The 14,707-nt window shown below is 29.2% G+C and overlaps 1 protein-coding gene across 1 annotated transcript; it reads right to left on the reverse strand.

Moving 5' to 3' along the window:
* Window positions 1-2,545: 2,545 nt before the first annotated feature.
* On the reverse strand, window positions 2,546-14,101 carry MKS88_001025 (bromodomain protein 6; the record flags this gene model as incomplete). Its single annotated transcript, XM_067219679.1, has 7 exons — window positions 2,546-2,780; window positions 3,004-3,114; window positions 3,330-3,404; window positions 3,549-4,904; window positions 5,015-10,275; window positions 10,578-12,916; window positions 13,027-14,101. The coding sequence occupies 7 exons, from the start codon at window positions 14,099-14,101 to the stop codon at window positions 2,546-2,548; spliced, it is 10,452 nt and encodes a 3,483-aa protein (XP_067075391.1).
* Between the last annotated feature and the right edge of the window lie 606 nt (window positions 14,102-14,707).

Raw genomic sequence — 14,707 nt, forward strand, 5'->3', positions numbered from 1 at the left:
TGGAAGCAAGAGATAAGGAAGCAAAAGAGATAAGGAAGCAAAAGACAAATTTACATTCAACATTTTATTTTAATCGTCATATGCATATGAATATTTTTGTATGCATTACGTCTAAGCATATTTCTATGCACATATTTGTATGTGCATATTTACATACGGACATCTGCATATGAATATCTACGTACACATATTCGTATGAGTGTGAGTGTAAATATATATGTGTATGCGTATTTGTAGGTGCATGTACACGTACATGTGTTGCGTGAAGCCAAATTCTTACTCATTTTAATAATAAATTAAAAAAACATTAAAAATATAATAATTAATGAGGTGATATAAAATGCGCCTTGCGTCCTTCTGTTCTGTATCTCTCATGTTTGTTTGTTATTCTTTGTTTAATAACACATGATGATACATATATGAAAGCGTTTGTATATACTTATATAAACATGTACACGTACATAATTTTATGCATACGTGTAAACGCTGAAAAAAAATTTAGGACAAACTCAAACAGTATCATAAAACAATGCATCAAAAGCAAGTTCGCGCATGTGTAGAAACCTGTATATATAAGAATACGTTTGTGTATGCATGTGTGTACATGTATACGCATATTTTCATGTATGTAAGTTGTATATATATATGTATGTAATATGTATGTATGTTTATATATATGCTTATACACGTGCATATGCGAATTTATGATAAAAAAAAAAAAAAAAAAAATACAAATTAATTACGAATTACTGCAAATTACGAATATAAAAACATTTCAAACGAAACAGCGAACGGGAATAATTTTTAGCACAATATAAATAACATTAAAAGGGAATACATATAGATAAGAATTTTGTGAATGTACATTATTACAGTGCGCGTGAAAAGGGTACTATATGTACATATTTATGTACACATATATGTACATATATATATATATATATATGTACATGTATATGCATATGTGAATGTGAATGTGCATGTATACATATTAAATACATGCGTACGTGTACTTTTGTATGCGTAGGTAGATGAAAAATATTATACTTTTTAAAAATCTCCAAAAAAAATAGGAAATGTTAAACAAATACTGACTTTTAATTTTATATATGCGAAGTGGGCATAACGAAAGACTGATTCATTAATATAAAACACCTCGTCTTCAAATAAAAACAAATAATAAATAAAAATTTCAATGTATTATTTCTCCATATATATTAAAAAAAAATAATAATTCAGTTCAAATATACCTCAACCTATTTTCCGCTACCATAAAACGTGCACTTTTAAGGAGACCTTTTTGTGTGCAATTTGCAAATATTTACAGAAGAAAAAAAAAAAAAAAAAAAAAAAAAAAAAAAAAAAAAAAAAACGAAACATAAAAAATGCAAAAAATGAAAAATAGAGTAAATAAAAATTAAAATTTAAATTACTTTTTAAGTTAACATTAAGTTAAAGTCAAAAAAAATAAATAACAGGATGAACAAAAAATGTATAGTAGGCTGAGTAAATGAGTGGGAATATTAAGGGCATGGGCTTGGCTACAATTATAAGAATATAAACTTAGCCCTATAGAGAATAATGGTGTGTAAAAGAAAAAAAAGTTAAGGGGAAAAATAACATCTTGTAATAATTAACATCCTGATTATTAGTGATAATGATACGCACAAGGAATTAATAAATGAAATGATATAATGTTCATACTGGTGAGATATACATACAAATACATATATATATATATATATATATATATATATGTAAATAACAATAACGTTATAAATGGGGTCATATTCCATGGTTCAAAGATAGTGAATTCGGTTGTTTCTTTATTTCAGCTCTTTATTTTAAAATATTTTTAAGCCATATTTTCTTTTTTTTTTTTTTTTTTTGTATCATCTTATACGTAAGTAGTAGCTGCTAATGTGTTATTTATCTTTACCAGGCACTATATTTGTTTTATTCGTAGGTTATCGAAAATTTTACCCTAATGCTATCATATATATATATATATATATATATATATATATATATAATACGTAAGTACGTACGTATATATACGTACGCACAATCCTCCTGCTTAATCTGTTTGCAATACAGTATATTCACCAGTCAGGAAAAAATATATATACTTCCTCGTTACCAGAAGCATGGGCACCCTCTAACAGCATGTTCATTATTTGTATTTCTAAGCTCTTAATGGAAAGATAAAATAAATTAATTTAACTCTTTAAAATTTAGTATAACTTATCTGAGTTTTAAAATGTTAATTTTCCTTTATAAAATATAAAAGACATACCACATGAAAAATGTGAAATGTGAAAATGCATTTCGTTCTTCATTTAAAAAATGAGTTATCATAAGCATACACATAAAAAAAAAAAAAAAGACAGACATACAACGTAATAAAAAAACAAAAAACAAAAAAAAAAAAGAAATATACATATATGTATATATAAACATGTACCAAAATATGATTATATGTATGTATATTTACACGTGTAAGACATTGTGACAAAATAGGGGGAAATGGAAAAGGGAAAATAAATCAAGTATTTCTCTTGCTTTTTTCATAATTTTGAAATATTTTTACAATTATAAACCAACAAACCGTAAAAATATTATTAATATATTCATAATGATTAGTACCTAGGTACATATCCACTAAGCGAATATTTTTTAATAAAAGGATTATATCTCTTTTCAAGTCCATTGGTAATTTATAAATGTTGTTTCTTAACTTGGCGCTGATCAACGCTAACCATGTGTTTTCTTTGGCGCAGCTATTGAGGAGAAATGAAGGGAGGAACGGGGATAATGCATTATAGCGTATACAAAGAAGCGTACGTATGTATGTGTGTAAGTATACATATCCATATATATTATATAAAAGTACGCATGCATACATCATCACAATTCATATATATTAAAACAGCGCAATTAACACATCTCAGGAGGGTGCAGAACTTTTCCCATTATATGATAAGCATATTTCAAATGTCTTACTTGAAATTACGTAGTGATGTGTTTGGGTTGTCTACAAACAGTTCAAGCTCCTTCATATTTTTCAAAATATTAACGAATTCCGAGGCAACTATTTTCCACTCCAGTAATTTACTAAAAAGGGGAAAAAAAAGTGAGAAGAAGAAATATAACGTGAGGGGAAAAAAAAAAAAAAAAAAAAGAAGACAATTCAGGATATAAGCATAAAGGGGGGGAAATGCCATACATGGTTGACAAAAAAGTAACGAATGGAAGTAACATCTGTACAATTTGGATGAATCTTCTTTATAAATAATTATTCAATACGATATGGAACTTGTTAAACTTACTCGTTGTCGTAATATGTTCGCAAGAATTTTATTAGGTCGTTTATTTGGACGCCTTTGCTTGAGATACTGCTCAGCCTAAAAAAAAGGGTGGGTACCAGTAAATGTGAGTAATTATATGTCTAAGCAGGTAGGCAAGGAGTTACGTAAGCAGATAAACAAAGTGCTACAAACGCTGTAGCATAAACTCTTTTAACGCTGGAAAATGAGAGAAAAAATTACTGCGAGTAGTGCGGCTTGTAGATCCGGGGCCACTCCTTGGAATAACAGGGAGGGATACCGTACCCATATAAAAATATGAGTATATTTTTCAAGTCATATATAATAGAATTTTTAAAATAGTTTACATTTACATTTGATGCATTAACAATTAGTGTTCTCAAAAAATGATTGATATATTTAACCATACGTTTTATATAAGTTATTTGAATAAAATGTTTTCTTAATTTATTTGCATTTTTTACTATCTTCAGAATATGTAATAATTTTATGTAACCAACAATAGTATATTTATAAATTACTATAGATCTGTTTTTTAAAGAAGAAAGTAAGTGAGTATAACTTTTTCTATTAAAAATATTCTGTAAATTGTAATTATGCACATATTCATTAGTGTCTATTTTGTTATATCTGTTATTCTCTTGTGTTATGTTTATTTTGTCTTGACTTAAATTTTGTTTTTCAAATTCGTTTACTTCACTTAAACCATATAGAAAATAATAAAATTCAAAAACAGTATAATTTCTTTTCTGATATATTTTAAAATATTTATCAAAATTTCTTGAAAAGGGTAAAAATAAAAAAGGGTATTTCTGTTGAAATATTAGAAGGATTTGATAAAAATTATTCCATATTAACATTTCTAATTCACAGTCACTATATTTTCGTATAATTATATAACAAAATTGAAGAGCGGTATGTATGTTTAACAGATGGCTACATATAACCTTCCTCTCTATATAATTTGTATATGTAGAGGCAAAAAAGAAATTTTCCTCATGTTGACAGTCTCTTGAAAATGTTCTCTTTGTTCCGTTATTTGAAAACTGAAAAATATTCCCCTTCTTGATACCATTATTTTCGCTTTTCTTGTCAGTAGGATTGTTACTACTTGGGAAGTTATCGAATAATCTCTTCTGAGAAATTTTTTTCTGGTCCTGCTCAAGATATGTTTTTAGACCTCCATGCATTATGGAGAAGCTATCATTTTGCTCATATGCCTCTTCTGTGGATTTGTAAAAAATTTGAAATATACGAATATTCCCCTCTAGTATCAAATGTACAAGTGCTCGCAAAATTTCCATCAAAAAAAATGATGCATTTTTTGGATATATATAACTACTTATTTTTGAGTGAATGATACTATTCGGTAGGTACTCACAAAAATCAAAATGTTCTTTATTTTCTAAATACATTTTTTCCTTAAATCTGTCGAGTAAATTCTTGTTTCGACTAATTGATCTAAATAGGAGCATGACAATATAATCAGATATGGGCAAATATGGGGATAACTTTTTTAACTGATAAATTAGATATATCAAATTTATCAACTCTTCCACATATTCTTTCTTCGTTTTTCTTAATTTTAAAAAATGATTTTGTAATTTTTTATCATCATATATGTTAATATCGAAGAAGTCATACGCATGATAATTTTTTTTTTTTTTTTCCTCTTTTTTTTAACGCACTGGTACGGATGATTCCACACGTTATTAGAAGTGTTAGCAGAAGCACTATTGGTAGCATCAATTCCAGTGTTATTATTACCAGCGATGTTACCTCTTCTACTTCTTGTTACGCTTGAAAGATATTCACAAAACAAATGCTCCTTGCTGCACCATTTATGATCTTTTGCTGATGAAAACATACTGTTCACCCTGCACGAGGTGTATTCCTTCTTAAACTTAATGTTACCTAGGCATTCCAACACCATCTTTATATCCTCCTCTTCCTCTTTTTGAATAATTAAGTCTTTGTCGTAAATAATTTTTCTCTGCTTGAAGGCTACTTTTTTTGGTGTCATATTTTCTGAACAGTTCAGACACTTTTTGTTATAAGTAATGCATGTACAATGGTTGTACTTATCGCTTGTGTAACAGTTCGTTAGCTTTGCAATTTTATCTATCAAGTTGTTACTATGGATGGGGTTGCCACAGCCGTTTCCACTGCCTGATTTCTTGTTTTGTTCGGTAGTTTTCCTGTTGGGTAATTCGTTCGCATGCTCGTGAGGAGGGGTATATACATGCCCACTTGTTTTCCCCTTCTCATTATTCTCTGTGTGGGTATCTTCACATATATCTACATGTGCATCTACACGGACATTTGCACTCCCGTCCGTATGTTTATATTCTGTTTTACCTAATATGCTATCATAACTTTTGCCAATATTGTTTAGGGAAAGCAAAGGCCTAAGGGGTAACAAAGTTTCGTAGGGCTGTCCTGATAACTGCACTGCGTCTGAATGGACAACCGTTTGTTTAACCGACTGTCCGTCCGAATAGTTATCCTCTTGCTTAACCATCCGTTTAACCGAGTGGTCGTCTGAACTACCTACATTTTTGTAAGAGCAAAGGTGGATGCATTTCATTCTTGTGTCTTGCTCTGTTTTTTGTAAATCCCTTTTTATATTATACTTATCATTCAGATTTAGAGAATACACAAAGTTTGCACATCTTTGAATAAGTAAGAAAAGAATAATTTTTGGCGTCCTATTATTTTTATTTCTTAAAAGTGATAAAGTGATATAAAATGCATGCATAAATTTTTTCTGATTTAAATTATTTTCATGAAAATAACTTAAATACTCACAAAATAAATTCTGTACAATTTTCTGTGTACAAATATATTTATTATGAATAAAACATAGAGAATATATACATCTAATTTTTACTAAATAATGTAGGTAATCTGAAATGATAGATTTATATAAACATTTAATGACTTCTACATTTATTGGTATATTAGAAACTGATATATTACTTGTCCATCTCTTTTTATAAACTTTTTTTTTTTTGTAGCTAGTAGAGGAGTAATTCTTATCGGAATTGTTTCCTTGTTCATTGAAATCATCGATGGTAGAAGTAGTGAAATTACAATCTAAGTAATCGGAACCACTTCCTGAACTGCTACTCTGAGTAGTATAATTATATATCTTAAGTAAGTCACTCTGTGCATCATTTTGAAACTGGTTAGCTAGTTTTCCTTTATTATTGTTTACACCATCGTTCATGTTATTATTTCTAATTTGGTTATACGTAGTATTTTCATTTTCATTATTATCTATTTCATTATTATTTTCTATATCAAAGTTTGTCACTTGGTTATAATTAACATGGAGAATGTTATTTAATGCATTCTTCTTTTTTCTGTGTACACTTACAATTTTGTCGTTAATTAAAGTAGTTGATACAACACCATTATTTAGCAGATTCCTTTTGTTTTCGTTGTTTTCCTTTTCTAAGTTAAATGGAGCATTATTCATAATATCGTTATTCATCCCACTATTTAAAGATACATCGGTAACAATATTGCCAAAATGAAAGCTACTCTTTTTATGTTTATTTTGTGTATTATATAAGACAGAATTTATAAATTGCATAGACGCTGCTCCTGCATCCTCCTCGTTGTTATCAATACCCTGGTTCATACTTCTATGATTGTTATTCCCTTCTTCGTTGTAGTTGGCACCACTGTGGTTATTCATATTGCTATTTGAGTTAATAGTATTGTTATTAATAATACTGTTGATATTATCATGATGCAAAGAATAATTATTTTTGTACTCACCAAAATGGGTAGTTACATTTTTGTTCAGGTAAAAAAAGGGAATAAAGGCTAAGGCAAAAGAAGATTCTAATTGTGAAAAAATATTATTGTCATTAAATAGTTGCTGTACCCACATACTAACACTCTGAGTTCTTCTAATTCTTCCTAAAATAAAAAAATCATTATCTACCCTAATCCATAAGAGAGGAATTTTATTTTTACTACAAATTCGAGCAACTAGTTTTCTGTTATCTAAACATAACAAGGATTTATCTTTTTTTAAAATTTTCTGTTTACAATATTCAATCATGTATTTGTCACTATCATTAGTAACTCCTATAAATTTTACAGTTCTGTTCACATAATTTTCTATTCCTTTATCAACAGAATTTATAATAGATGTGTATTCTTCATTTTTGTTTGCAAATAATGATTCATGTTTAAAAGCTACCTTTTTCCTTCCCTTTTCTGGTCTAGCATTAACACTAAACCTAGTTGGTGTTATATTATTAACTAAATTTTTTTTAACTACTCTTATTCCATCATCTTCTATTATTTCTATCTTTAAATAACAAAAGAAAAACTTATTCTCATCAACAGATAATGGTATATTATTGGACACGTACGTGTTGAGGTAATTACCAACGTATTTTTTATTATTCATCAACATGTCTTTTATCCTTTCTTTCATCCGTTCCTTCAACTTTTCTTTTTTCCTTTTTTTATCCTTCTTTTTATCCTTCTTTTTTTCCATCTTTTTTTCCATCCTTTTTTCCATCCTTTTTTCCATCCTTTTTTCCATCCTTTTTTCCATCTTTTTTTCCATCTTTTTTTCCATCCTTTTTTCCATCTTTTTTTCCATCTTTTTTTCCATCTTGTGTTTTATGTATTCTTTGTCCAGTCTGTGTTGTTTGTCCTTTTCGTACCTCTTGTCCCTTTTGTGTTTCTTGTCCTTTTTTCTTTTCTTCTGTATTTTTTCCCCCCTTTTCAATCTTTTCTTCGTTTCATTCTTCTCTGATTCGTCCTGTTCATTCCTTTCGTACTCCTCTTCTTTCTTCACTTTCAACCGAAGAGTGTTATTCTTTTCCTCATCCTTTTCATTCTCCCTGATAACGATGCTAAAATTGTTTCGTTGTTCCTTCTTTAACTTGTTCTCAACAATGTTTGAATTTTCACAAGTACGTGAATTATACGTATCATCATAATCATACATGCAGCTTGTATTGTCGCGCTCACAGGAAGAAACAGGCTGTTCGTTAGTTTCCCCTATTATATCAACTTTATCCACTTCATCCTTTATTCTCATTTGTTCCCCTCTTTTTTTATCTTCTTCATTTTGCTCCTCACTTTGATGCTCATTTTGTCGCTCTCTTTTCCTCTTCTTTTTCTTTTGCTTTTTTTTCTTTTTTTTTTTTTTTTTCAAATCACACACTCGTTCCTCGTCCTTGGTATGGTCATAGTCAAAAATATTTATCTCTTTATCTTTCATTGTGGATAAGTTGGAATCGCTCAATAATTTCTTCTTTTTATGAATTTTGTTCAGCAGCAATAAGTAATAGTACAGACGAAACACCGTTTTCCACTGAGGGTATATACAGTTTGTGTAAAATGGAGAAGTGTTGTATTCATATATATTAGGTTTGTCTATACAAATTTCACTCAATTTCTGTAAATTACAATTTTTAAATTTTTGAAAAGCAATTATATTATTGTACAGATTACCTTTTCCAGTGCTTAGTATTAGATCTTCTGAACCGGCATATCCAAAACCAAGATAAAAATTTCCATCTCTTCCTATAAGATCTAAGCTGTCAAAATTTGCATACGGTAAATTAATTAATTCTTTTTTTTTCCTCAGAACATAATTTCTATTTATTTTCATGTACTTAGTTAATCTTTCTGTCCTTGACTCCTTTCTGCATGTTATACGTTTAATTTTTTTTATTCTTTTTTTGAGTATCTTTTTGAGTATTTTTTTTTTTTGTTTTTTCCGCTCTCTTTTTTTTACTGTTGATATGTACTGCTCCGCCTTGTATACATCCAATTTTGCTGTTTTTCCTTTTTGCTTTCTTTTCCTTTTTTCTCTTTTCATTTTTCTCTTTTCTTTCTTTGTCTTTTTTTCATTTTTATAAATTAATTTCCTTTTAATTTTGTTGTCTTCCTTATCTTCGTTGTTATTGATATCCACTTCGATTAAGAAATTCCTTTCGAAGGGGTTCTTAATGTCTTTTTTATCGTTTTTTTCGTCTTTATCAGTTTTTTCATTATTTTCACTTTTTTCAATTTTTATCCTATTCAAAATATCGGGCTCTACTCCCTTCGCAGGGGCTACTATCAAATTGGAATTCTTTACGGAGTATGCCTTAACACGTAACGTCCCTATCTCTTTAGAAACGTCTTCTTCCCCTGTGTAACAACTGATCTTTTCTTTTTTTTTGAAAAGAGCACCTTTGTTAACATTTGTTTTATGCATGAGTTGGTTGAGATCATTGAGAGTCTTGACTAGGTTACTACCTAGCTGAAAAAAATTTTTGCTTTTTTTTTTTATGATATATTTCTTTAGAAGTTTTTGACTTTTTTTACTAAATTCTTCTTCTGGATATTCATAAAAATGATCTATTTGATGATTTTTTTTTTTTAAAAATGTTAAAAATTTTCTTTCTATGTTATTATAAAATTCGTTTAAGCATGCCTTTTCAACAAATTTTTCAAAATATATTTTGTCAAGATACGTTTGCATTACCATTTTTTTATTCTTATTGGTATAATATGTAGAAAACTCATTTATATTATTTTTTAAGTCTACATATTTATTTAATTCTAGTAAATTATAAATAATCATAGCTGATATATCTGCAAGAAAATAGCTAGATTGATATTTTTCATCAACAAAACTAAATGGATTAATTGAATTTTGACTTACCAAAAAATTAAAATTATCCATTGATGTTCCTTTTCTTTGTAAGTGTACATTGAATGCTAGTATATACTGACCTACCCCATACCCTTTAATGTATGTTTTAAAAAAATAGGAAAAGTATTTTTCAAATAGTTGGAACTGTTCATGTTCGTCACTTTTTAATTCGTTTGGACTTATAATCAGGTCTACTTTCTTCATTTTAAATTTATTCTTTGGCAATTGCTTGTAGCTTTCAATGTATCGTCTCGTGCACTCGTTGAAGACCTAACAAGGGTAAGTCCAGCAGAGCGGGAAAAAAGAAGTATATGAAGCGGGGATAAGATTACCACAAAAAAAAGCGGTGTAACACAACACGGCACAGTATATAATGGCGGAAGATCTAGCAACATAACACTTAGGAGCACAACAATAAGCAGCGAAACACATAAAAGCGAAACACATAAAAGCGAAACACATAAAAGCAAAACACATAACACTGTACAACACGATGAAATAGCATAGACGGGCTGAGGAAACCGCCCAGCTGCCGAGCCAAGCCCGTACGCTTGGCCCGCTCTCATTATTACCTTTTTCCAAAACTTGGATGCATTGATAACTTTCTTCTTACTCTTAAAGTACGAAAAAAAGAGCGAAAAACAGTACTGATATATGGAGCTACAAAAGGGGAAGCTTTTCAGAATGTTAAAGAATATCCTGACACATAAGAAGCATTTGAGAAAATATAGGTTATTAAACATATAATGCATAATAAATTTATGAGCATCGGCTACTTCATCTGTTAATACAGTTTCTAATGGAAATGAGGAACCACTTTTTGCCATATCATAATAGTGAAATAAATTTACATCACCAAAAAGTTCAACCATGGAACAGTACCTCTCGCGTAATTCATAAAAAATGACATTCATTTCTACTGTACCAAGAATATTTTCAATAAACTTTTGCAAAATAAAGCATTTGAGCATGTATATAAAATAAATGTTTTCTTTTTTTACTAAATATACATAATAATCAAAACATAGGGATAATATACCTTCTGCTAGTATAATTTTATAGCTATATATATTTATGTTATATAAAATATCATATATATTATGTAAAATGTAAGTAGAAAATACAATTACATTGCCAAATATAAAATATTTATTATTCTTTAGGTAAATATATGGCTCAGCGATTTTACTATTTAATATATTACTGTTAGCAAATATACTATACCCATTTTTCATATCATCATATGTATGTGAATTAATAGAACATTCAATATTTTCTGAATTATAGCAATTTTCAAAATTCGCAAAATTTAAAGGAATAAATAATATTATTAAATTATCATATGGAAAACATTCTTTGCTTATATCTATGAAGCATTTTAGGATATACCCTATGTGAATATTAGAATATACCAACTCGTTTTCATAATCCTTTGTTGAAAAGGCATAAATATTTGGAACAATTTGATTGTTTACTTTTTCATAATAACAATTATATTCTTCCTTCGATTTGTTTCTTAATGCACGCTCATATCTCGTGTGGACTTTTTGTGCGAAGCTTTCCTTTGACGTGTGATGGTTAGTTAACAGGTCTGCTGATTTTTCTCTGCAGCTGTTCACATCCTTGTCTATACCTCCCCTGTCATCTTCTTTCTTCGTCTCTCCGGCAGACAGAAGATGCGGGTTTTCTTTCACCCCCTTTTCTTCTTTCACCTCCTTTGCTTCTTTCACCTCCTTTGCTTCTTTCATCTCCTTTGCTTCTTTCATCTCCTTTGCTTCTTTCACCTCCTTTGCTTCTTTCACCTCTTTTGCTTCTTTCACCTCTTTTGCTTCTTTCACCTCCTTTGCTTCTTTCATCTCCTTTGCTTCTTTCACCTCCTTTGCTTCTTTCACCTCTTTTGCTTCTTTCACCTCCTTTGCTTCTTTCACATCCTTTGCTTCTTTCATCTCCTTTGCTTCTTTCACCTCTTTTGCTTCTTTCACCTCCTTTGCTTCTTTCATTCTTTTGTTTTTATTTTCACTTTCGCGATTGGCTCCATAATCGTCATAATGCGCACATGTTCCTGGCCTGCCGCAGATATCGTCCTTCCCTTCGCTAGTCCCATCGGAATCTTCATAATATTTTTTACACAACTGATTGTACGTACGTTTCATACAACTTGTAGAACTACGCTGCTTCTGTGAAAAACCATTATTACTCTCCCCTCCTGTTTTCGTAATATCGTAGTTGCTTTTGCTAAAGCCACCCCTATTCGATATGTCCTTATTTTTCATCTTGCCATAGTGTTCTAAGGAATATATTTTGTTACTTCTCAAAAAATATTCGCTTCTATATAAAAAATCATAATTAATTTTTTGAAAATCCTTAAAATTTAAATCATTTAAATGAATAAAGTTAAAATCTCCAGCGAACAAAGCCACTTGATCAGGGAATAGTTTCCCCTGTTTATTAGTAGTTTTATAAACAAAACAATTTTTTCCAAATTCTTCATAAATGTCTATTAAGCTGTTTGACGATATAACAAAATAAGGATTTTGAGTTTTAAATAGTATATCCCAATAACATTTTGAATAAACACTATCAATTTTGGATAAAGTAGGAAACCAAGTATTTGGTTTCGAATAATTCTGCACCGTTATAAGTGTATTTTCATTTTTTTTAAAATATATTTTATTATTATATGAACTCAAATTAAAAAATTGAAAACTCAAACTTATATTTATATCAATCTTTATATTATATTCTTCTCTTTTTTCTATTATAACAATATCGTTGTTATTACAAAAGTTTTCTAAATTAGCATAATTTTTTTCTTTTTCCTTGTTGAATATTTCTTCATCCATTCCTATGAACATGTAATTGTTTTCTTTTAAATAATTATCACCAATGTATTTATTTAAGGAAATAAAATCTATGATATCACCCTGGGATATGTTTTCCTTCCCCTTTTTTTTTTTTTTTTTTTTTTTCTTTTTTTTTTTTTAGATTTATGATTAAAGGAAAACGAAGGATATTTTTTACCCTCACTGGGATTATACTGAGTTATTCCCTTATCTGAGTAGTTCTCCTGCTCACGTTTTTGGTATGTATAGCCATAACCACTAGGGGGATCTTGTAGCCTGTTATCCTGTTCACCTTGTTCGCCTTCACATCGTTCTCTCTGACCACTTTCTTCCTCACTGCATTCCTCTTCACGGCTTTCATCTTCTGTTTCACTATGCGTATTAACTCTGGAGTACTCCCCTTCTGTTAGTTCTTCCTTCCTAAGTCCTTGGTAACTCTGGTAATCATTCAAGAACCCATTTTGTTGTGTAAGTGCCATCCCATTGAACACACAGTTGTCATCCTTAAAAGGTGAGCCTTTTCTTTTTCCTTTTTTTTTCTCTTTTTTATATTTTGCCCTTCTCGCCGCTCTCGCCGCTGTTTCTTCACCATTGGTTATATTCCATTCTGACCAATGGGGGTTATCTCTTATTCCATTTTGAAAAATGTTGTAGTTGTAATTATGGCCTTTATTCTTTTCAGAGAAGGGTATTACTGCATTTTTATCTTCAAAATGTATATTATTATTAGATGAACTGTTATATATTATGTAATATCTTTTTTCCTCCTTTCCATTTATCTTTATATCTTGATAAGAACTGGAATGAATATTATGCGGAATTTGAAGAATAACGAAGAGCTTTTTTTCTTTTTTTCTGCGTCTAAATTTTATGTACGATTCGTCCTCTTCTAAAGGTACTTCCTTGAAGTCTTTTTCGAATGAGTTGTCTTTTTTGTTTTGTATATTAGCTATATTTGGTATATTTGTTATGTTAGCCATATTTGCTTTATTTTCTTTACTTTCTTTATCCTCTGAACTTGTATCATCCCTTGCACACACATCCCCCTCTACATGGACTTCCTTGTTAACAGGACTTCGAATTCTTATGTTTTTTAGGTCGAAATTATTCTTATTAAAATCTTCTTCATCATACAAATAATATATAGGCATATAGAGGGATATGTTCATATTGGTACCTCCTTCAATTCTTTCATTGTTCATGTCTATGTCGACGAACAATTCCTGCTTTTTCAGCGAAAAATGGTAATTCATTTTTTTTTTTTTTTTTTTATTTTCCTTTTTACTCTTTGATATTTTGTTATTCCAAGCAAAATTACTTACCTTCAAACTATAAACCACCTCCACATAGGCTATATAATCTACGTATGTGTATGTGGAGGTTGTTTTAACTTATATGTTCTTTTGTAAAGCGAAAAGAAAAATGCGTAAAGTTCGAAGCACAATAGCCTCTTCATTGATTAAAGCTTAATAAGCATCTTCCTTTTGATTACTTTTTGCATATCTATTTTTGCTTTAATATATAATATACTAATTATTCTATTTGTCCCAAGTCATACTTCATGTATTTGTTCCAACAAAAAAACATTAATCTTTAAAAAAATATATATATATGAAACTCAAACTTTCTTGTTAATATTTTGGCGGAATATTAACTTGACATTTTCCTCTTTAATGTAAAGTAAAACGAAAAAGTCAAAATTTAAAAATAAAAAAAACAAAAAAAAAAGTAGCTATATATATATATATATATATGTATACATATGTATACATATGTACATTACGAATTACCAATTTTATGTTTTAAAATTACAAAAATTATAATAAAGATTAGCAGAATAATAAGAGGAAAATTCGGTT

The sequence above is a fragment of the Plasmodium brasilianum genome, chromosome 3, assembly GCF_023973825.1.
Source record: "Plasmodium brasilianum strain Bolivian I chromosome 3, whole genome shotgun sequence".
NCBI lineage: Eukaryota > Apicomplexa > Aconoidasida > Haemosporida > Plasmodiidae > Plasmodium > Plasmodium brasilianum.